The sequence below is a fragment of the Garra rufa genome, chromosome 3 (genome assembly GCF_049309525.1).
Source record: "Garra rufa chromosome 3, GarRuf1.0, whole genome shotgun sequence".
Classification (NCBI taxonomy): domain Eukaryota; kingdom Metazoa; phylum Chordata; class Actinopteri; order Cypriniformes; family Cyprinidae; genus Garra; species Garra rufa.
Genome location: NC_133363.1, coordinates 31,689,422 through 31,713,174, shown reverse-complemented (window position 1 = coordinate 31,713,174; position 23,753 = coordinate 31,689,422). Strand labels below are relative to the sequence as shown.

The window sequence follows — 23,753 nt, the reverse complement described above, 5'->3', positions numbered from 1 at the left end:
CGTAAAAGTCCTCCTACAAGTTGACATGCACACAGATGTAGTAGGAGGACTTTTACGTGCTTTTTTCAAACCAGGGACGTGACGTCGACTTGTAGTTTCTGAGACTAGTAGTTCTCGGGTAAAACGTGTTTTTAAAACACTCATGGTGGACTTACAAATGTTCTGATGCAACGTTTTGTGAGTACATAACCTATTTACACTACTGTACAAGTTTGGTAAGATTACTTGCACGTTTAGTGGTGCAATTTACGAGATACATCACATGTACCATTCACTCCTGTAACAAGCAATTCGAAAAACTTCGGATGGGGTATTTAGATGGGCTTCGGAGTGCATAGCAATGAAGTCAATTCTACTCCGAACCATCCCTTTAATGCATCATGTTTCCTTCTGGAGCATCAATGAGCATTTGAACCTTCTGTAATAGAGTCACTCAGTTGTCCTCAGTGTAAAAAGATAAATCTTAAATCATTGTTGGAAAGGGTTCAAATACACAAAAATGCTGGAAAACCAAAGAATTGACCTGAAGGATTTTTTTAAAGAACAGCAGGCAGTTTAACTGTTCAGGACAAACAAGGGACTCATGAACAACTATCACTAAACCAAAAAAAAAAGCTGTGGATCATTCAGGTAACAACACAGTATTAAGAATCAAGGGGATGTAAACTTTTGAAACATTTTTATAAATTCAACTATTATTTTCTCTTGTGGACAATATGTAAACATATTTATGTGAAATATATTATTCAGGTCAGTACTAAATAAACAAAAACATGTATTTTGTATGATCCCTCTTATTTTGGTAAAATAATTACAATTTTGCAGATTCTGAAAGAGGGGATGTAAACTTTTGACCTCAACTGTAATATAAATATTTCTTACTAATATCCATATTGAAAAACAGTTGTGCTGCTTAATATTTGTATTTATTTAGAATATAAATCTTTTGTAACTGTCACACCCTCTGCACGTTCCCTCAGCCCCAATCACCACGATCCTCCACCAACCAGCCAATCACCACCACAGCACACCCGTGAACCATCACCAGAATACTAATCACCGTCACCTGCACCAGCAATCACCACACCCTTTATATACCTACCTCTGCCACTCACTCACCGGCTGGTATCGAAGTTGCATGGATGCTTCTCTGTGGATCTTCTCCCCCTCCTGTTATCTCTCCTGTGCTCCTCGTGGATTCTTCCGATGTTCTCCTGTGCTCCTCGTGGATTGCTCTGATGTTCTCCTGTGAAACACGTGAATCGTGTTAGAGGGAAGTGACTATTGCTAACGCTATGATCCTTATGAACTTGAACTCACCTGTTGTGTTTGTTTGAAGATTAGACCACAGAGACCTTTACTCACCTGATTGCACGTGTGTTGAACTGTGCACGTTTGTTAATAAATACCTTGAAAGATACTCACCTTCTCCCTTTGTGTGTGGTCGTGACAGGATACCAGCCCATAAAATATTAACTCACCGCGTCACTCATGGAGGCGAGCGCCGCTATCACCGAAGACACCCCCGATCCATTTGCGGATATGGTAAACGTCCTTCGTCAATCTCTACCTGCTGCTCCAACGACGATTTCCAACACGCCCCTCTCTCGCCCCATGAGTTATTCCGGAGACCCGGGTGGTTGCAATGGTTTCCTCCTGCAAAGTTCCCTCTATATTGAAGCCAACGCACACCAGTTTCCTAACGAAATTTCTAAAATATCTTTTATGATTTCCCTCCTCACTGGGCAGGCACTCCAATGGGCAGACGCACTCTGGAATTCACGGAGCGACGCTTTAATCTCCTATAATGCTTTCGTTGCCCACTTCAAGGACGTGTTTGGAGCTGCGCTCACTCCCCTTTCCGTGCACGACGAACTGATCACTCTGAATCAAGGTGCGTCCAATATCCATGAATACACCCTGCGCTTCCGCTCCCTAGCGGCCACCAGTGGTTGGAACCAAGTAGCTCTCCTAGCAGCCTACCGTAAGGGGCTTAAACCCCAGATCCGCAAGCATATGGTTATTTACGATGACAACGTGCCGCTGGAAACCTTTATTAAGAAGGCAGTAGGCATTTCTCAACATCTCTCAGCGTGTCCTTCTACAAAGTCTGTACCCAGCATCCCTCTGCACGCCACCACCATAGAGAGCCCTGCCACTCAATCCGCCACCGCCATTCCCCCCGTCTATCAGTCTTTCACCGATGTCTTCAGCAAGGAACGGGCCACACAACTACCACCGCACCGGCCCTGGGACTGTAGTATCGACCTGCTGCCAGGCGCCAAACTACCCCACGGGAAGATCTACCCCCTCTCACGTCCTGAGCAGGAAGCCATGGAGAATTACATCCAGGAGGCTCTCCAACAGGGGTTCATCAGACCTTCCACGTCCCCAGCAGCATCCAGTTTCTTCTTCGTCCCCAAGAAGGATGGTGGGCTCAGACCTTGCATAGACTACCGGGTGCTCAACGACGCCACGGTGAAATTCGCCTATCCACTTCCTCTAGTGCCAGCTGCCTTGGAGGAACTACGGGAAGCCCGCGTCTTCACCAAACTCGACCTCCGCAGTGCATACAACCTGATCCGTATCCGAGAAGGAGATGAGTGGAAGACCGCCTTCATCACCCCCACCGGTCACTATGAATATCAGGTGATGCCCTATGGCCTGGCTAACAGTCCTTCCGTATTTCAGAAGTTCATGAACGAAATCTTCCGCGACTACCTCCATCGATTCGTAATCATCTACATTGACGATATCCTCATTTACTCACGTAACCTCAAAGAACATCAAGACCACGTCCGTCAGGTTCTCCAACGCCTCCGTGAGTACCAACTCTATCTAAAATTAGAAAAATGTGAATTCCATCAGCCCTCCATCTCCTTTCTCGGATACGTGATCACTGCGGAGGGAGTTCGCATGGAAGCCGGCAAGGTGGACGCAGTGGCCAAGTGGGCGGAGCCCAAGACGGTGAAGGAGCTTCAGCGTTTCTTAGGCTTCGCTAACTTCTACCGACGCTTTATAAAGAACTATAGCCTCCTATCGGCTCCACTCACTTCCCTCTTAAAGGGAGGACGCCGGGTACTACAGTGGACTCCAGAGGCTCAGCAAGCCTTCGACCGTCTAAAGCTAATGTTCACCACCGCTCCCATCCTCAAGCACCCCGACCCTTCAAGGCCCTTCGTGGTGGAGGTAGATGCGGCGGACGTGGGCGTAGGAGCTGTGCTGTCCCAGTGGTCTGATGAACCCCGATCCCTCCATCCGTGTGCGTACTATTCCAAAAAACTCACCCCAGCTGAGCAGAATTATGGAATTGGAGACCGCGAACTGCTGGCCATAAAGCTCGCCCTCGAAGAGTGGCGGCACTGGTTGGAAGGAGCCCAGTTCCCCTTCACCGTAATAACCGACCACAAGAACCTCCAGTACATTCAGCACGCCAAGAGACTAAATGCCCGCCAAGCTCGCTGGTCATTATTCTTTGCCCGATTCAATTTCAACATTACTTACCAACCCGGCCATAAAAACACCAAAGCAGACGCCCTATCACGTATGCACTCACCTGAACCTACCTCTGACGATCCTGATCCAATTCTACCCCCATCTGTCTTTCTCGCACCCATACTATGGCAGCTGGATGAAGATATACGGGCCGCCACCTTCGAGGAACCTGCACCACCGGAGCTTCCCCCGGGTCGTGTCTATGTCCCAAGCCGTCTCAGACCCCTTCTGTTGGATAGTACGCACACGTCCCCCGGCTCAGGACATCCTGGCAGCAGGCGAACCCTCTCGCTCCTCCAGCAGAAATATTGGTGGCCCAACATGAGCAGGGAAGTGGAACGGTACGTCCAAGGATGTTCGGTCTGCGCCGTCAACACAACCCCACGCCGCTTACCCGAAGGTAAATTACAACCGTTACCTATTCCCCGCCGACCCTGGACACACTTGGGCATTGACTTCGCCACAGACCTGCCCCCCTCTCAGGGTTACACCACAATTTTAGTGGTAGTCGATCGATTCTCGAAAGCTTGCAAATTAATACCTCTCAAAGGTCTCCCCACAGCACTAGAAACCGCAGAGGCACTGTTCCACAATGTATTCCGGAACTTCGGACTCCCAGAAGACATCGTGTCCGATCGGGGACCCCAATTCATTTCCAGGGTCTGGCGGGCCTTCTTCCAACTTCTGGGTACCACAGTCAGCCTGTCATCCGGATATCACCCTCAGACGAACGGGCAGACCGAACGGAAAATTCAGGAAATCTCCCGCTACCTTCGGACGTACTGTTCCCAACATCAAAACACCTGGAGCCAGTATCTACCGTGGGCTGAGTATGCGCAAAATTCCCTCCGTCAAACCTCTACTGGTCTAACCCCATTCCAATGTATTCTAGGTTATCAACCAGCTCTGTTTCCATGGACTGGAGAGTCCTCCGAGGTGCCCGCGGTAGATCACTGGTTCCGAGAGAGCGAGAGGGTGTGGGACTCAGCGCACGTCCATCTCCAGCGGGCAGTACGGAGGCATACGGAACATGCCAACCGCCGTAGGTTACCCAACCCAGTTTACCTCCCCGGGGACCAGGTATGGTTGTCCACTCGAGACATACGCCTCCGGCTGCCCAGTAGGAAGCTGAGTCCCCGCTACATAGGGCCCTTCACCGTGCACTCACAGATCAACCCTGTCACCTACCGTCTAAACCTACCTCCACATTACAGAATCGCCCCCTCGTTTCACGTTTCCCTACTCAAACGCCACACTGAACCCCTGTTCCCTTCCTCCACAGAATCGGAGTCACCTCCTCCTCCCGACCCGCCAGAGATCCTTGGAGATAACATCTACCAAGTCCAAGAAATCCTAGACTCCCGGCGGCGGAACGGCCAGCTCCAGTACCTAGTGGACTGGGAGGGGTTCGGACCCGAGGAGAGATCGTGGATACCCCGTGACGACATCCTGGACCCGACTCTCCTCGAGGAATTCCACCGCCAACATCCCGAACGCCCAGCTCCCAGAGGTCGTGGTCGTCCCCGTCGCCGTTCTTGGGTGCCAGGAGTCACCCGTGGAGGAGGGGGTGATGTCACACCCTCTGCACGTTCCCTCAGCCCCAATCACCACGATCCTCCACCAACCAGCCAATCACCACCACAGCACACCCGTGAACCATCACCAGAATACTAATCACCGTCACCTGCACCAGCAATCACCACACCCTTTATATACCTACCTCTGCCACTCACTCACCGGCTGGTATCGAAGTTGCATGGATGCTTCTCTGTGGATCTTCTCCCCCTCCTGTTATCTCTCCTGTGCTCCTCGTGGATTCTTCCGATGTTCTCCTGTGCTCCTCGTGGATTGCTCTGATGTTCTCCTGTGAAACACGTGAATCGTGTTAGAGGGAAGTGACTATTGCTAACGCTATGATCCTTATGAACTTGAACTCACCTGTTGTGTTTGTTTGAAGATTAGACCACAGAGACCTTTACTCACCTGATTGCACGTGTGTTGAACTGTGCACGTTTGTTAATAAATACCTTGAAAGATACTCACCTTCTCCCTTTGTGTGTGGTCGTGACAGTAACGTTATACATGTCTTTACTGTCAATTTTGATCAATTTATTACATCCTTACTAAATACTAAAAATAAAGTGTTAATTTCTTAAAACTTTTGTATGGTAGTGTACATATAAATTCTAGCACAAAGACATTTTTATTAGTAACTCGTTAACATTGAAGGAAATAGGAAAACGTGAATAGTTCACAGTATCTGTACTATATTGCACAAAGTTTGAGGGTAAATGGCATAATTTACCTTTTTATATTTAGAGATGATCTCAGCACGTTCCTCTGCTATCAGCACCTCTATGTCCTTCTTCATGTCAATATCTAGAAATACAGCACATAAAGAACAATTAATGGCAAGGAGAAAAATGAATACTGACAAAAAGCTGAACAAGTTTTGTTAATGGCTATACATTTGTACAGATGAACATCAAATAGAGTCACTTTTTCCTCTGAAGACAGATGAGCAATACTGAAAAAACCCAGACGGGTCATGAGTGCAACATATTCATCAAATTCAGGCTGAGAATCTGGTCCAAAATCAGCTCTTTTTGGCACTGGGTAACCTGAGCTCTCATAATGTTTTGAAGATCTTGTTGGTCATATGAAGGCCTTGACTGTCTCAGAAACATTAGCCCCATGGGAACCACGGAGCCAAAGGAAGGGAACAAAGGTTCCCGCCAGGCTTCAGCTGTCTGAGAGCGCTGTGTGTCTGCTGAGTCTGTTGCACACACAAAAATAGAATTCAACCAAGAGAGTCACCACTGCGGGACACAGCGCTGCATGACACACCATCATATGTCATATCCAATATTTCCAGTCCATTGCCAAATTGTATCAACTGACATTTAAAACTTCAATAAACAGGACACTAAAAACACAGTGCTGTATGACAAGTCACTTACCCTCATGGCCAAATTAACAAAACAAGTGCATCGGTTGTGTTTGTAGAGTACCGTTGATGACATTTCCTGATTTATTTACGCAGAAGGACACTTCTGACAGGTGTCAATGTACAAATACTGTCCTTTTCCCACTATGGCCCTCTTAACAATTCTTCTAATCTGTCCCAGTGTTTCCATCACGCACACTGTTTCTCACTCATATCATAGGGCTGTCACAAAAGTACTGACACAAGGAGTACAAGTGAACTGAGAAGCTGATCTGTGTGTTTTCTTAAAAACCAATAATAAGTGTTTATAGACATCTTCATGCACAATCATGGTTTGAGAGAGACTATGCTTCCATGGCTTTCAAACCAGCAGAACCACAGGAAATAATTCTGTGCTTATGAATTTTGTACTACTCAATGAGAAAATCATTTACTCAAAACCTCAAACCACGGTTTGTAAGACTGAAGAAAAACAAAAGACTTTACTAAGCATTTTTCTCATCACCCACTGGTATTGTATTACATTGTATATCCTTTCGCTAAAATCACTCTCTGTTAGTTTAAAAAATGGGTTACAAGGGTTGCTGAGGTCGGCATAGCCATTATTATAAATAATTAAAAACATGTAAGGTTATACGTAAAATGTCTCGTATAACAACACAAAATGATTTTCACAGAGAAACACATTTCATTGATTCTGAAATTTAAACAAGGTTTTGTAGTGATGCACCAACATTTCGGCAACTAAATATTTGAGTGTTTATTATTTAATACATTTGATCAATTAAATGATTATTAAATGCAGAAAACTTATTTTCATGTGTTTCTGTAAAATAATTTCTGTGTAAAAATGCCAAGTTCTGTCATGAAACTCTAGATGGTGCAGGCTGATGGGTCCCTAACATAAACTGATGATATTCACAGTGTTAGCACAAGCTGATTGGTTCATGCTGCATACATTGATGCATTGAGCTTGCTGCTTTACATTTAAATGGCTGGTTAGCATTTACTAGAGCAGTTTGCAGCATACTTTGAATTACTCTAAAACCTTCCACCTTCCCCAGCTCCACCTGTATAGATCTGCTATGGGTTATTATAGAGTGCCTTGCGAAAGTATTCATACCCCTTCATTTTTTTTTACGGTTTGTTATGTTAAACTGCTTAAAAGAACATTTTTCCCATATCAATCTACACTCCATGCACCATAACGACAATGCAAAAAACAGGTTTGTAACAACATTGAAAAAGCATTAGAAATAAAACACTTAAATGATTCCATTGCATAAGCATTCTTTCGCTTTTCTAGGATACTTGAAATTTAGCCAAGGAGCATTCTTATTTTTTGTAGATATTACTACACATCGAGTGGAGTTAACCTACGGCAAATTCAATTGAATAGCTATGATCGGGAAAGGCACACACGTCTTAATAAAAGGTCTAACAGCTAAAAATGCATTTCAAAGCAAAAAACAAGTCCTGAGGTAAAAAAAAAAAAAACTGCCTGTAAAGCTCGGAAACAAGATTTCGTCAAGCCACACATCTGGGGAAGAGTTCAGAAAAAAATCATCTGCATTAGAGGTTCACAGAAGCATGTAGTCTCCATTATCCATAATGGAAGAAGTTTGGAACAACTAGGACTCTTCCTAGAGCTGGCTTCCTGGCCAAACTGAGCAATTGATTAAAAAAAATCAAGATTCTCTGGTCTGATGAACCTCAATTCTAAGCATCATGTTTGGAGGAAAACAGGCACTGATCATCACCTGCACAGTGCCATCCCAAAAGGAAAGTATGGAGGTGGCAGCCTCATGCTGTGGACTAAGGGACTCATCAGGGTAGAAGAAAAGCTCAACACAGCAAACTATAGAGATATCCTTAATGAAAACATAGTCCAGAGCATTCAGAATCTCAGACTTGGCAGAAGGTTCACCTTCCAACAAGACAATTACCCTAAGCACACAGCAAGAGTAGCTTACAAATAACTCTGTGAATGTCCTTGAGTGGCCCAGCCACAGCCTGGGCTTGAACCCAGTCAAATATTTCTGGAGAATATCTGAAAATGTCTGTCAGCCCCCATCCAAGCTGACAGAGCTTGAAAGGTGCAGAAGTGAGGAGAAGAATGGCAGATAATTGCCAAATGTTGACGTGCAAAGCTTGTCGCATCATACCAAAAAGACTTGAGGCTGTAAAGGTGCTTCAACAAAGTACAGTGTTGAGGGTATGAATAATTATGCAATGTACTTATTTCAGTGCTTTATTTTTAAGCAATTATTTTGCTTATGGCGTATGTGTAGATTGATGTGTGAAAAAGGTTATTTAAAGCAATTTAACATAAGGCTGCAACATAACAAAACATAAAAAGGGGGTATGAATACTTTTGCAAGGCACTGTATATGCTATTTGTGCCACAGCAATATGTCTTAAAAACTCACGGAACCGTATTGTGTATGTTGTATATACGCCATAAGTATTGGCAGTACCAAGTTCCTGTACTTGCTTTGCAGCAGCAACACTAATCTACAACAACAGCAATAACCAACAGCAGCAGCAGATCTATTTCACCAAGACCAAATACATTAACACTGTCATATCCATTACCCTGTTAAAGTCTTCAGAGAGTTGTCATTATAGGATTTATTTCAACCCGTACACAAAAGAGTCACCTGATCTGAAATCTGAATAAACTGGCCTTATCCCAAACTTACATAAATAAACCAAGACGTCAAAAATGTTCCTATATCTATTTGTCAGACACTCTAATCCACTTCCATAAGGATAAGCGTTAAAATCCCTTCCTTCTTCTGAGGAAATCAGTGTTGTCATCTCATCTGTCACCCTTGCAGCAAACTGCAGAAGGATTAGTTTATGCAATCTTCAATGGAACCCCAGATTATAAACCTCAAAACTGTCATTCTGAAAGTACAAGTACTCAGAACAATGCATATTTGCAAATATTTATCAACATATACATATACCATGTGCTGCGATTTAGATGAATTAAGAGCTATCCAACAGGAATTCTGTATACCGTGTGGTATTTCCTCTCCAAACCTCAGTTTATGTGTGTTTTTTTTTTGTTAGTCTAATCTGTTAGGTTGTGACATATATTCACCATTTCCTCTATACACAGTCCATCTGTGTATGCATTAAAGGGAGCATGTCATTTTCCCCTTGACATCCACTTAAAATGCACCAACAAAAGTCATAATATGTTGTATATAACTGTTTTCCACTCTCTTTTTCTGTCATATTTGTATTTATTAGTTTTTTTGGTGAATGACTGCACATCTTCAACCAAATCCCTGCAAAAGGCATTTGCATGTCCTGGGGTGAGCATGTAACCCCCAATAATCACTATATTTTCAACAGAATATCTGAGAATGCATTTCCACTGCCTCCCATTGTGAGGTGTCAACAAGGCAATGACAGATGTTTTCTGAGGGGCATTAGGTACTCTTTGATTGATAGTAAATGACAGTCCCCAAATGGAGGGACAAGAGTCCCTCAGAGGAACCTTGTTGCAATATTATTTAATAATCTTAAATATAACATTGTGACATGTGGAAACTATCTGCTTTTTAGGTTTGGGCTGAGGCATTTGACTTGAGAATGAGAGAAGAAAAACTGTGGTTTAGTAGCTCCGTTGGTCGGTTTGCGTACCATCCCCCTTTCAAGGGCAGAAAGAGAGGGGGGTGCCTTACTGGGGACAATGATGAGCGAGCATTTCATACAGACCAACCAGCTGACAGTATATATAATCAGAACTATTTCACAGAAAAGATATACATTCTGCTGTACTTTATAGTACCCTATTTCTAAAACATAAAAAGAGTTCAGCTGAGGTAAGCTGCTGAATCCCTTGGATCAAACGGTTCAGTTTCAGTTATTCCTGAAGAACAAGTATGACAGAAATTAGGCCAAGATATTATGTTCTTGTTTGAATGGAGACTGGGTGGGGTTTTTATTTTGATCGCTTGAGTCAGTGTAAAAGTGTCTATTTAATTCATCTGTACTTTCCATTTTAGGCTTGACTGCCAATCTCCTCCAACTCTGTTTATGAGTCAAGTACAAGGGAAAATGTTGACCTACGGGCATACATCTTACACAAGGTGCCATAAATAGCCATTCCTCCAGAGAGCCGGAGTCTAACGGTTGGCTTTCTAATTGTCTCAGCTCTCACTAGCATATGGAATGACAGGCCTTTCTGCTGAGCGTCTTCCCAGCTGGATGTGAAACTCTGGGCCTGACCTACTGTTGGAATCACTGCCCACTGGCCTCCAAAAATACAGGCACTGAGAAAGGGTTCTCACAAATATATATAGTATCTTTTAGAGCAGCGACATGTTTTACTGTATATTTACTTTGAAATGTTCAAAACCGCAAATTCAATAATGTAACAATATAACTATCTTTAATAAGTCATTAACAAACATTAAAGACCATATTCTGCTGTACATTACCAAATATAATATAATTTAATAATATTTGTTAATATTATAGACAGTTATCATTAAATGTCCATTTGGAATCAGTTTCAGCACATAACAGTTATGTCACAGTATGCATTTGTTGTTCACTCAACTGAAGAATATTTTGGTGAAAGAACACAATAACTTGTATGTATGACAGCCAACCAACCAGAGTGGATCATTGTGGGCTGAAGATATGAATTATTCATGTGTGCTGAATGAGGACTATGTGCAGTTGCAAGCATACATAATAAGAGGGGTCTTGCATTTTTAAAGAGCAATATGCACGCATGACATTTGAGCTTTTTTGACATCCTCCAATCCAGAGTAGCATTGAATTTCAAAATTAGCTAATTTCAGATCTATTTGTGTCAAATAATAATTATTATTATTGTTATACTTAAAAAAAACATTGCTTTTAGTTATTCTCATATGGCCTTTATTTTTAGATACATTTTAATTGTCTAAATAGTCAAAAGAATGTTAGAATTTAATTTGATAACTACACTTTTACCAGTCACATTTTTTTTGTTAAATAGTGGTTAATTAGCCAAGTATGAATCTCATTAAGTATTTTTAACTTAAGCATTTTACATTTATTCCAAAATAATAACTCAAGGCAATAACAATTTAAACAAAATATTTTTGCAAACTTCTGCTCAGATATTCTTATTAATATTTAACTTTTAACTATTTTTTAATTTTTCGGATCATCAGTCATCAAAGCTTGGTAAATATTGGTCACAGACACAGAGATTTACTTTAAAGGGGTCCTATTATGCTTTTTCACTTTTTGAATTTTAGCCAGTGTGTGGTGTGTATGTTCAGGCATAAAAAAACATCTACAAAGTTATAAATCTCAAAGTCTACTCCAAATAGAGATTTTTTTTAATCCCTTATTAAGAACTACAACGGATGGCTCCTTTGGACTACAGCTTTTGTTTTTTTCCCGGATGCTATGATGTCACAACGTGGTCCATTAGAATATCATTCAAATAAATCCCGCCTACAGAAATTCGAATCGTTGGCGGGTGAAGAGGGACGAGGTGAGGGAAATTCGCCCAACTTTAGCGATGTAGCATGGACAGCCGCTTCTGGGATGCTTCAGCGAGCTGCATATAAATGCGAGCATTAACTAAAGTGTCCGCAAAGTGCTCCGGTAGCCGTGCTGGAGCCGCACCATTGACGTGTGCGGTATAGAGGGTCGAAACACATGTGGAGCCGCGGCTGATGTAAACACAAGCATTGACTAGAGTGTCGACCATTGGTGGTCACGTCGGAGACGCGTGCTGTAGACGTGTGCAATGTGTGGTATGAGATTTATTCATCATACAGTGTAGATAGCTTAGATAGCTTCACTAGCCTTATGCTGCAGCTGGTTTTGGGCATGTAAATAATTAAATAAATAAGCATAATAATGATAATGTAATGTATTGGCAATCTTGCAGGCTGACGATAGGACCAACAGTACTGTAGGGTATTATTTACTCAACCTCCAGGTGTATATGACTTCCTTCTTACAGACGAATGTAATCGGAGTTATATTAAAAATAATCCTGGCACTCCAAAGCTTTAGAACGGCATAGACTGGTGTTTCTCCCCATCAGTCCAAAGCCTCCTTTAGCGATCTGATGTATTTTGTAAGAAAAAATATGCACATTTAAAACTTAAGTATCACTTAATCTAGCTTGCGCAGTTCGCCAATTGCAACGCAGTGGGACTGCTAACCAATCACAACACATTTCGTTTTTTCGGAAGGCGGACCTTCATTAAACCCAGAACTAATCGAGCCATTTGTGCCCGCTTGGGAAGAACGCTATTGTAATAATGTAAATTACGTGAAAAATAATGCATTTTTCGAACCACCAAGCATGAGAGCGTGTTCTAGTGCACCCCCAAAACAAAATAAAGACTTGAGAGCATAATAGGACCCCTCATGTTTTCAGGCCATTTTAATTATGTATTATTATGTATTATTAATTATGTACTTATTTTGATGTAAAAGTGGTTATATCTAAGTGTGTGAGTTGTTTACCTACTTTTTTTAATTAGTCTTCCCATTAACAGCATTGTATTGTTTATTCAGACTGATTTGACATGTGGAATGTGCTCAAAAACAAGTGGCGGGATTTATCGCATGAACCAATCACAGCTGAAAATAACAGGCATATCAATTCAAAATGCGATGGAGGCATTGCCTCCTCTCATGTGCCTTTCCCCCATTCATTCTCAATTACCCCTCACCAAACTCACTGCACGCTTTAGTTGGTCTGTTAAAACTCAATGGGCTCAGGGGAGGTGAGAGTGATGCAGACTACAGCTGTAACTTTACCCGCTTGTTTCACTGCTGGACAACGATTCTTTAGAAAAAAGAGTGATTTATACACTTTTTAATGTTATATTATGTAATACTGGCATGGAATTATTTTTATACTACAATTTGTTTTCAAATCCAATATTATGAGGAGGCACTGCCTCCCTTGCTCCTTGGAGGAAACGCTCCTGGCAGAAACTTATACAAGTTTGTTTTTTTTAAATGCTCATCACATATTCATTACATGATTTTAGCAGAATAGCTTAACACAATCACAGTGGCTTCAAGTCAAATAGTTCTCATTCTCAAAACATTGCACTACACCTTCGAGACTCATTTCAAACTGTGACATCAGGCCTTGCTGGCCAGGCTCCTGGGCGTGCACCGAAATCTGAGGACCAAACTGAGTCTAGTGCGGTTACGGAAAAAAAGACTACAGCGACTGTTTCCCTTTATGCAAGAAAACAAAGAGGTCAAGGTTTAAGCAAAGCCAAGACTGGACGGTATGACGCTTTTTGTTTGAGGAAAGAGTTCTAATTTGGATAATCATATAGGTCTGCTCTGTTGACATTTACTATTCTGACGTGAAACGGAGAAGGTAAACATTTAGAGCTGGGGAGAGTAACAGTCATGAGGGCGAGAGCAGTTGTCAATGGTTGAGCAAGGACAACTGGCATCACTCGCACCGCCATCTGGGTGGGCCGTCACTGCCTCGTACTTGCTCACAGATGTACAGCACTTCAACACACTGAGGGAGCCTTGTCCTGACTGAGAGTCACACACACACACTCACACAGCAGGGGTAACACTGAGACCAATCATTAATGTGGCAAGTTGTTTGGTTAATGTACATGAGTTCAGTGCTGTTGTTTTGTCTGAGCACATGCATATGGCACTGACAAGTGTTAACATCTGACTGACTCTTAACTGAGTAGTATGCTGGAATGGTACCAGATCCCAGATTTACATAGAATATATAAGACATTTTAAAATGATAAACAAAAACATACAATAAAACATGAACACCTCCCTGCATATACCTTTGATGAAAAAAAAAAAAAAAAAATCCTGGAGAGGAAATACTAATAAGAATATTGAAAACCTGAACCATGCCAAAAACATCTGGTAACACTTTAAGTAGTCGAAGGAAGGAAATGTGCAATACATGCATCTGAACAAAACTGCAATGCAAACTATGTCTCATGTTGGAGCCATGGCAAATACAAATACACAAGTATAGTTCAACTTACAATGCTGCACTTTACAGCCCTTTTACAGTTGAGGTCAAAAGTTTACATCCCCCTTTCAGAATCTGCTAAATGTTAATTATTTTACCAAAGTAAGAGGGTTCATACAAAACGCATGTTATTGTTTATTTAGTACTGACCTGAATAAGCTAGTTCACATAAAAGATGTTTACATGTAGTCCACAAGAAAAAATAATAGTTGAATTTATAAAAATGACCCCGTTCAAAAGTTTGCATCCCCTTGATTCTTACTACTGTTTTGTTACCTGAATGATCCACATCTGGCTTTTTGTTTAGTGATAGTTGTTCATGAGTCCCTTTTTTATCCTGAACAGTTAAACTGCCTGCTGTTCTTCAGAAAAATCCTTCAGGTCCCATTAATTCTTTGGGTTTTCAGCATTTTTGTGTATTTCAACCCTTTCCAACAATGACTGTATGATTTTGAGATCCATCTTTTCACACCGAGGACAACTGAGGGACTCATATGGAGCTATTACAAAAGGTTCAAACGCTCCTTGATGCTCCAGAATTAAAAACGATACATTAAGGGGGTGAAAACTTTTGAAGAACTGTGATGTGTAGCATACATTTTTATTATTTTGTCTGAATATCATATTTTATTTAGTACTGCCCTTCAGAGGCTACAGAAGATACTTACATGTTTCCCAGAAGACAAAATAAGGTTACATTTACCCTGATCTTTAAAAGTTTTCACCCCTGGCTCTTAATGTATGTTTTTTTCCTTTTGGAGCATCAGTGAGCATTTGAACCTTCTGTAATAGCTGCATATGAGTCCCTCAGTTGTCCTCAGTGTGAAAAGACGGATCTCAAAATCATACAGCCATTGTTTGAAAGGGTTTAAAATTTGTGGGACCTGAAGAATTTTTCTGAATAACAGCAGGCAGTTTTACTGTTCAGGACAAAGAATGGACTCATGAACAACTATCACTAAACAAAAAAACACTGTGGATCAGCTGTGGATCATTCAGGTAACAACACAATATTGAGAATCAAGAAGATGCAAACTTTTGAACAAGGTCATTTTAATAAATTCAACTATTATTTTCTGTCTGTTCACAGTAAGTAGTGACAGTATCAGTGACCTACAGTAACCGTCTCTTTGCTTCTATAGCATTCACTGCACTATTCGGCATAAACCCTTGAGATCAATACAGAGAGCACACAAAGTAATCACTCAAGTGAATTAAAAACGACTAATGAGAGGTCAGTCATAGCCTAGCAGCCAATGCACTGAGCTGTGTTGCTCATTCAGGAGATGCAAGTTTGAGTCTGATGCAAGTTTGAGACAGGGATAAGAATAATTTCAGCCTGTTCTCCCTTGCCATTTCCTGTCCCACTTCTCTACTGTAGCTCTCAATACTAGAGGGAAAAGACCAAAAATAAAACCTAATAAAAGAAAGACTTGAAATTAAGCTAGCTGATTAGATAAATTGCATTGAAGAGAACGTGTTTTAATGTCACTGTAAGAGGCAGCCATTGACTGATAAAGCTGTGGCCATATGGATAACAATTATTGTGTGATGGGGGTGGATAAAAGCTTATTATGCAATGCACATTTATTTATTTATTTTTAATTCACAATAAAAACCAATAGCTGGCACACGTGTTTATCCACAGAGATCTACTGCAAAAAAAGGCCTTTGGGAAATGTTTGATGTGGTCTGACAACAAAGTAGATATATTAGCTCATCCTAATGACAAATAATTACGAACATTATTTTTAACAGTCAAGAGTGAGCACTGCATAATTCGACAGCAGAAAATGTGGTGCTTAAAAACATATAATTTTGCTTAAAGGGATAGTCTGTGTTCATTTACTCATCCCCATGTATCCTTCCAAACTGGTATGACTTTTGTTCGTCTTCAAGAAACAAATTAAGACATTTTTGGTGAAACTTCAGAGATGTTTGTCCTTCAGTTGAAAATCTATTCCTATTAAATCTGTTCATCATATAACGTGATATTATCTCTTAAGAAGACATTAATCACATGGATTAATTTTATTATGTCTTTATGAACTTTCTGAAGCATTCAAGTTTTAGTGGAATGGATTCCAATGGAGGCACAATAATGTTTCACTGATATTTCAATAAAAATATCACCATTTGTGTTTTGAAGATGAAAAATAATGTGTTTGGAATGAAATGAGGGTGAGTAAATAATGACAATTTAGATTTTTGGGTGAAATAACTCTGTGAAGAAATATTTGTAAAGGTTTTAAGCAATGCCGTGTCACAGCAGCAGGTTTTCATAATCTGTGCTAAGTAAACGATTGAAAAAAGCATGTCTCTAATGTTTCAGGACAAAGACTGTGATAAACAGATTCATAAGAATAACTAATCCCTGTGACATCAACAAAGAGCAACAGAAGATAATGTACAGTCTAGTCTCAGTCCCAGACAGCACACCCACAGACCTCCCACTATCCATTCACTGACTGTCTGATGCATATTGCACCCAGAAATGACTGAAATCATCAGTTTAAACCTGAAAACAAAGTAGAGTTAAGTCGTATTCTGTCCTCACAGTTTTTGACCAAATTGCAATGAGGACCAGACATTACACTGTAGTCAAAAGTCTGGCTACACACATGTACACCTGAACAGTTTATTTGTCTGCCAGATGAGCAGTGTTTATATTTAGTGGTTCACCCATACATAAACACTGGTGTGCACGTCCACCTGAGTACAAATCCTGAGGTGAACGCTAAACGCTTACGTAATACTGGACAGTTCAGTAAAATCTCTCTTCTAAAGATCAATGAAAAGGTGTATCCCATATTTTACAATTGTACATATTTTATATAAGAATTAATGTGTTTTGCAGTGCAGTTTCCTTGAGTTAATATTTTGTAGTTTTCTTGTCTTTTGCAGTTTGCTTCAGTTAAGAGTGTGATGACACAGTTCTGTCTGGGAATGTTTTGTTTGTCTGTTTCAGGGTTATCTGTCGGCAGGAAACCAGTTGAGTGCGGCTGCACTATCTTCCTCTCTTCCTTATAGTTGCTCTGGATCATCTGTATTTTTCCTTCCCATATGTAGAAGTATTTTCTTAAATGATATGTGAACCCCCGCCTACCTGAAGGTTTGTAAGGGTGCTGTATAAAAGATGGGACTGCCCCATCTTCTTTAATAGATAACAATAAACCAACTTGTATTAGACTTTGGTGTGTTGTTGTCTATCCCAAGCGCTTGGTGCTGATTCACTCGACAGACCTGAGAAACTGCAGTGACCCAGAACAGAGGTTCTAACAATTTGGTGACCGCGACGTGATGTCTCTGATCAGGTAAGACAAAGTATAGTTTGTCTATCTGATTAGTGACATTATTGTTCGTTATGAATAGACAAGATGAAGTAGTTTGTCTGTCTAAGTAGATACGATGAAGTAGTTTGTCTATCTAGACATTGCGCAGACCAGGTAAGGCGAAGTACAGTTTGCCTATCTGACGGCTGCCGCAAATACATTGCGCAGACCAGGTAAGGCGAAGTACAGTTTGCCTATCTGACGGCTGCCGCAAATACATTGCGAGGACCAGGTAAGGCGAAGTATAGTTTGCCTATCTGACGGCCGCCGCAATATTCTCAGCAAGACTGAGAGAGCGCACTGAAGTAAATTAAAAGTGAAAGTGTGGGTCACGAGTTTCGATCTGTCTTGTGGTAAGGCTAATATATATCATGGGAACCACCTATCCTAAACCAAATCCTGGTGAAACACCAAATGATTGGATGAATAGATGTAGTTGGGGTTTTTATACAAATTTATGGGTGAACAATTTAGCGGGTTGGACCGAAGCCAATGGGATGTATCCTACATATCCGCGAATGGGTTCTTTTGACCCAAATCATATGGCACAAGCTTTTCGATTGACATATAAAGGCGAAGGTGACCCTGAATGGGACCAAAAATATATGAAAGACGGGTATGATGTTTGGTTAAAAATGCAAACTGTATGGAATGATAAACAGGGTATTTCACTGCCAAAATCTGTCAAATACAAGACAATATTACATGAAAGCAAAATGACTGCAAAATACATCTGTAAAGAATCTCACCCAAAAGCTTAAACACAGATCTGTCACTGGCCTACTTCCATCTACTGAACATCTGTGTGTGGAACGTCAAAAGCAACATGATTTACCCCTAAATATGTGTGAATGTTTGTGTGTGAAAAATAGAGAAATGCTAAGAATTTTTTCCTGTTATGGAAATACTGAAGATGTTCTCTTTTGCTTTACTACTCTGTATTTTATTAATTTTGGATATTATTTCATCAACTCATCAAATCATAAAAATACACAAGAACACAGTAAATTGCTAAATGTAGGCCATGAGACTAAACAATGTGTTTAATCAATGGCTTGGCTTGGCTTGGCTTGGCTTGTCATTGTCTTTATCTAATATTGACCAGAATTACTTTGGTTTTGCTTTGCACGAATGTAAACATTCAGTTATGGTGGATATTCTAAAACAGTTTACTCATGGTGCCATATTTAGATCTGAATATCTCTGGAAATGAACCATACAGAGCCTTGAAAGTTAAGATACTAAAAGGAAAGTCTGTTAAGAACCAACATTTTAAAAGGGCATAAGGATATCTTGAATACTTTTTGAGTTACAAGGATGAACTTTGGAGAAAATAATGCTGCATAAAATGCAACCAAGACAGCTTAAGTCAAGAGACTTTTTAACAGAACTGCCAATCTCTGTGTAAAAATAACATAACAATCCTGCCATCTTTCTAAAGTTATTTTTACCCCATTGTAATTTTGCTCTGAATTGCAAGTGAAAATTGTCATTTTGACCCTCCTCTAGGGCTGGGCGATTTGGCATAAAATCAAAATCTCGATTAATTGACCATTTTAACCCGATTACGATTAATGAACGATTATTTTATTCATTAATAAAATTATATTTAATTATATTTAAATATTTTTTTTTTTTGCCCTCATAGTTCACTGACAAGTTTTGTACAGTAAATATGTTCACATATTACAAGTGAGAGATTTTTGAATGAAGGGTGCACACACTATCTACTATCTATGATTATTTATTGAACATCAGTGTTGAACAACTGAAATTAAAGCACACATTGCTTAAAACGAAAAGTCACATTTTTCTTAAATTAGTGAAAATAAATAACTTGCACTTTTGGAAACAAAATAAATGTATAAAATAATAATAAATATTAAAAGTAGAAAATAAGCAGTATCTCTTCTAAATAAAATTACTCTTGTATATCCTGTAAATACTTTTTACTGTATAAATACTGCTTAAGCTCTCCATCGACATGTCGGAGGAATAACGTAACGTAACGGAGCGGGGTCACCTGACTCCACACGCAGTAATGTTTTTAAAGGGAAAGTAATTGAAATAATTGACCTGGAAAAATTTGATCGATTATAGGTTCTGAATGTCGATTTCGATTACTTTTCGATTAATCGCCCATCCCTACCCTCCTCTACAAAATAATGAATAACTCAGTTAATATTCATCCATAAAAATTGAATAGCTGATCTTATTACAATTAACAAATCATATTCTGATTATGTAATAACCAGATTAAGCCAATATTCCAGTTTCTACATTCTACTTATTGCAGTTTGTAGTGTTCTTGTGTGATATTATTAAGAACATGAATTAACGAATGAGTGCATTTCTTGTACCTCTAAATAATAGCAATTTATTCATAATATTCTTATTATAAAAGAATGTTCCTCTAAAATCTTGTTATTTTACTATTCTGAATGAGTGCATCTCTAGCACCTCCAAACAGCAAATTCACAGTCATTCTGATTATGTAAATGCATAACCAGATTAAGCCAATTTTCCAGTTTCTACATTCTACTACTGCAGTTTGTAGTGCTCTTCTGTGATATTTAAAGAAAATGAATTAACCAATGAGTGCAATTATTGAACATCTAAATAATAACAATTTTTCATAATATTCTGATTACAAAGGAATATTTCTCTAAAATCGTAATATATTCCACTATAATGAATGAGTGCATCTCTGGCACCTCCAAACAGCAAATTCACAGTCATTCTGGTTATGTAAATGCATAACCAGATTAAGCCAGTATTCCAGTTTCTACATTCTACTTATTGCAGTTTATAGCATTCTTGTGTTATTTTTAAGGACATAACTAAGTATTAACAGATGAGTGCACTTTTGGTATCTCCAAATAGTTGGAGTTCATTCATAATATTCTGATTATAAAGGAATATTTCTCTTAAATCATATTATTCCACTGTAATGAATGAGTGCATCTTTAGCAAACCTCCAAACAGCAAAATCAGTCATTCTAATTATGTAAATACATAACCAGATTAAGCCAATATTCCAGTTTCTACATTCTACTTATTGCAGTTTATAGCGTTCTTGTGTTATTTCTAGGACATGACTGAATATTAACGAATGAGTGCACTTTTGGTATCTCCAAATAGTTGCAGTTTATTCATAATACTCTGATTATAAAGGAATATTCCTCTAAAATCATAATATTCCACTATAATTAATGAGTGCATCTCTAGCACCTCCAAACAGCAAATTCACAGTCATTCTGATTATGTAAATGCATAACCAGATTAAGCCAATACTCCAGTTTCTACATTCTACTTATTGCAGTTTATAGCGTTCTTGTGTTATTTTTAAAGACATGACTGAGTATTAACGAATGAGTGCACTTTTGGTATCTCCAAATAGTTGCAGTTTATTCATAATACTCTGATTATAAAGGAATATTCCTCTAAAATCATAATATTCCACTATAATTAATGAGTGCATCTCTAGCACCTCCAAACAGCAAATTCACAGTCATTCTGATTATGTAAATGCATAACCAGATTAAGCCAATACTCCAGTTTCTACATTCTACTTATTGCAGTTTATAGCGTTCTTGTGTTATTTTTAAAGACATGACTGAGTATTAACGAATGAGTGCACTTTTGGTATCTCCAAATAGTTGCAGTTTATTCATAATACTCTGATTATAAAGGAATATTCCTCTAAAATCATAATATTCCACTATAATTAATGAGTGCATCTCTAGCACCTCCAAACAGCAAATTCACAGTCATTCTGATTATGTAAATGCATAACCAGATTAAGCCAATATTCCAGTTTCTACATTCTACTTATTGCAGTTTATAGCGTTCTTGTGTTATTTTTAAAGACATGACTGAGTATTAACGAATGAGTGCACTTTTGGTATCTCCAAATAGTTGCAGTTTATTCATAATATTATGATTATAAAGGAATATTCCTCTTAAATCATATTATTCCACTGTAATGAATGGGTGCACCTTTAGCAAACCTCCAAACAGCAAATTGACAGTCATTCTGATTATGTAAATACATAACCAGTTTAAGGCAATATTCCAGTTTCTACATACTTATTGTAGCGCTCTTGTGTGTTTTTTAAGGACATGCACTGAGAATTAACAAATGAGTGCATTTTTGGTGCCCCCAAATAATAGCAGTTTATTCATAACATTCTGATTACAAAAGAATGTTCCTCTAAAATCTTAATATTTCACTATAATGCAAGAGTGCATTACTAGCATCTCTAAACAGAAAAGCAGAATAAAGGAACCAGAATATAAGCACTAAATCATAAAAATTAAATAAAATGTGCATGTAAACGTGGCCGTTATAAAAGAAGGAAGAGAATGAGAAATGAAGACAAAAGAAAGCATCAGAGATGTGTCTGGAATATGGAGATTCCATAAACGAATCACCTGAACTGCACCAGGCTGAGGGACGCATTTCAGAGGTGTGATCAAGGGAGAATGTTTGTAAACAGCTTCGATATAAATCCGCTGAAAGTAAATGGGCTCTATTGCTTTCTCTTGTGTATTTTCATCAATGGGTTCCTAAAATACGTTCATTTCGAATTAAGTCGACTGAATTAAAACAGGCGAGAAGACACAAATAACCGAGATGTTGATGCTAAATGTGGAGGATTTCAAACCGCCCTCAGCTGCGAAATTATAATAGCCTACATATAATTATAATACATATAATTCATTATAATGGGAATCACTCGAAATCACACTCCGTTGCAGTTCTTTCTGTGGCTATATTGGATCTTGCATAATATCAATGTTATGGTATGCAACATTCAGGGGCAGTAATAATAAACAGAGAATCAAATGCCATATATAACGAATTCATAAATAAAATCCCCATAAATTGAAAAATATATATTACCGTTTATTGGGAAGACTCTTCATTCCTTCGTCGCTGGAAACATGGGAGGTAAAGCGAAGCGAATAGCCAAAATCCCGTGGCGAATACAATAGCTGCATGTAACAGCATTGAGAGGAGCGCAAACAGCACGTCAGAGCGCGCAGGCTGTAGCAGCCTGTACTTACAGTTCGATCCTGGCTGGCAGCTGGTCACGTGACCTGCCAGTACAGCTTGCTGTCCGCCAGGGAAACATTGGACCGCTACTAGCAGAGTTCTGGCAGGTCACGTGACAAGTTACCACCAACTATGGAAATGATGACTGTCTGAGCAAGCGCATCTACACCTCTCAGCGTATGAAGAATGTTATATAATATACAAAATATCTTAACATTTTTGTGTTGTTTGTGTTGTCTTAAAGGGACAGTTCACCCAAAAATTACAATTCTATCATTACTTACTCACCCTCAAGTTTTTCCATATCTGTATGAGTTTCTTTCTTGAACACAAATGAAGCTATTTTGAAGAATGTTGATAACCAGTTATTTTTAACGGATTTTGTCCATACCATATAAAGTCAACTGTCAAATGTGTGGTTAGCAATATAGCCTACCGATATTCTACAGAATATTGAACACTTGCTTCTCTCCATATTCAGATTTAGAACACAATAATCTTTTAAATAATATTCAGAAGGCAGAGGACAGAGGCAGAAAGTCAACCAGGTGGATCTGTAGTCAACAAATCGAAGAGAGAAATGTTGCAATTGTGCCCTCTGTTGGTGATTGCGCGATATTGTAGCCTATCTGCTGGGGTTGACTTCAAGTACCCGAAGTACATTTTGCTGGAAGGGGTGGAACGACACATTTGAACTATTTTTTGATTGGTTTATGATACGACAACCCGTTTCTATTGGTGTTAAGAGATGTAACGTTTTAAAATTCCTTCAATCATCAATTAGATGAGAAGAGAGTGGTTTTATTTAAATATGGGACATAATGTGCTAAATTAGGCCTATATATTAAAATGTCGTCTATAATGTAATGTTTTCAAGGTTCTCTTGGTTCTATCAGTGATTTA

The 23,753-nt window shown here is 39.5% G+C and overlaps 1 protein-coding gene across 1 annotated transcript in view; it reads right to left on the bottom strand.

Moving 5' to 3' along the window:
* LOC141331060 (USP6 N-terminal-like protein) overlaps positions 1-22,814 on the bottom strand; it is a 44,291-nt gene extending 21,477 nt beyond the window's left edge. The window contains exons 1-2 of the mRNA XM_073835916.1: positions 22,698-22,814; positions 5,801-5,874 (exon numbers count right to left, since the gene is read on the bottom strand). Coding sequence (XP_073692017.1) covers positions 5,801-5,866 — 66 coding nt within the window. The 5' untranslated portion in view covers positions 5,867-5,874; positions 22,698-22,814. The remainder of the gene's footprint in view (positions 1-5,800; positions 5,875-22,697) is intronic.
* Between the last annotated feature and the right edge of the window lie 939 nt (positions 22,815-23,753).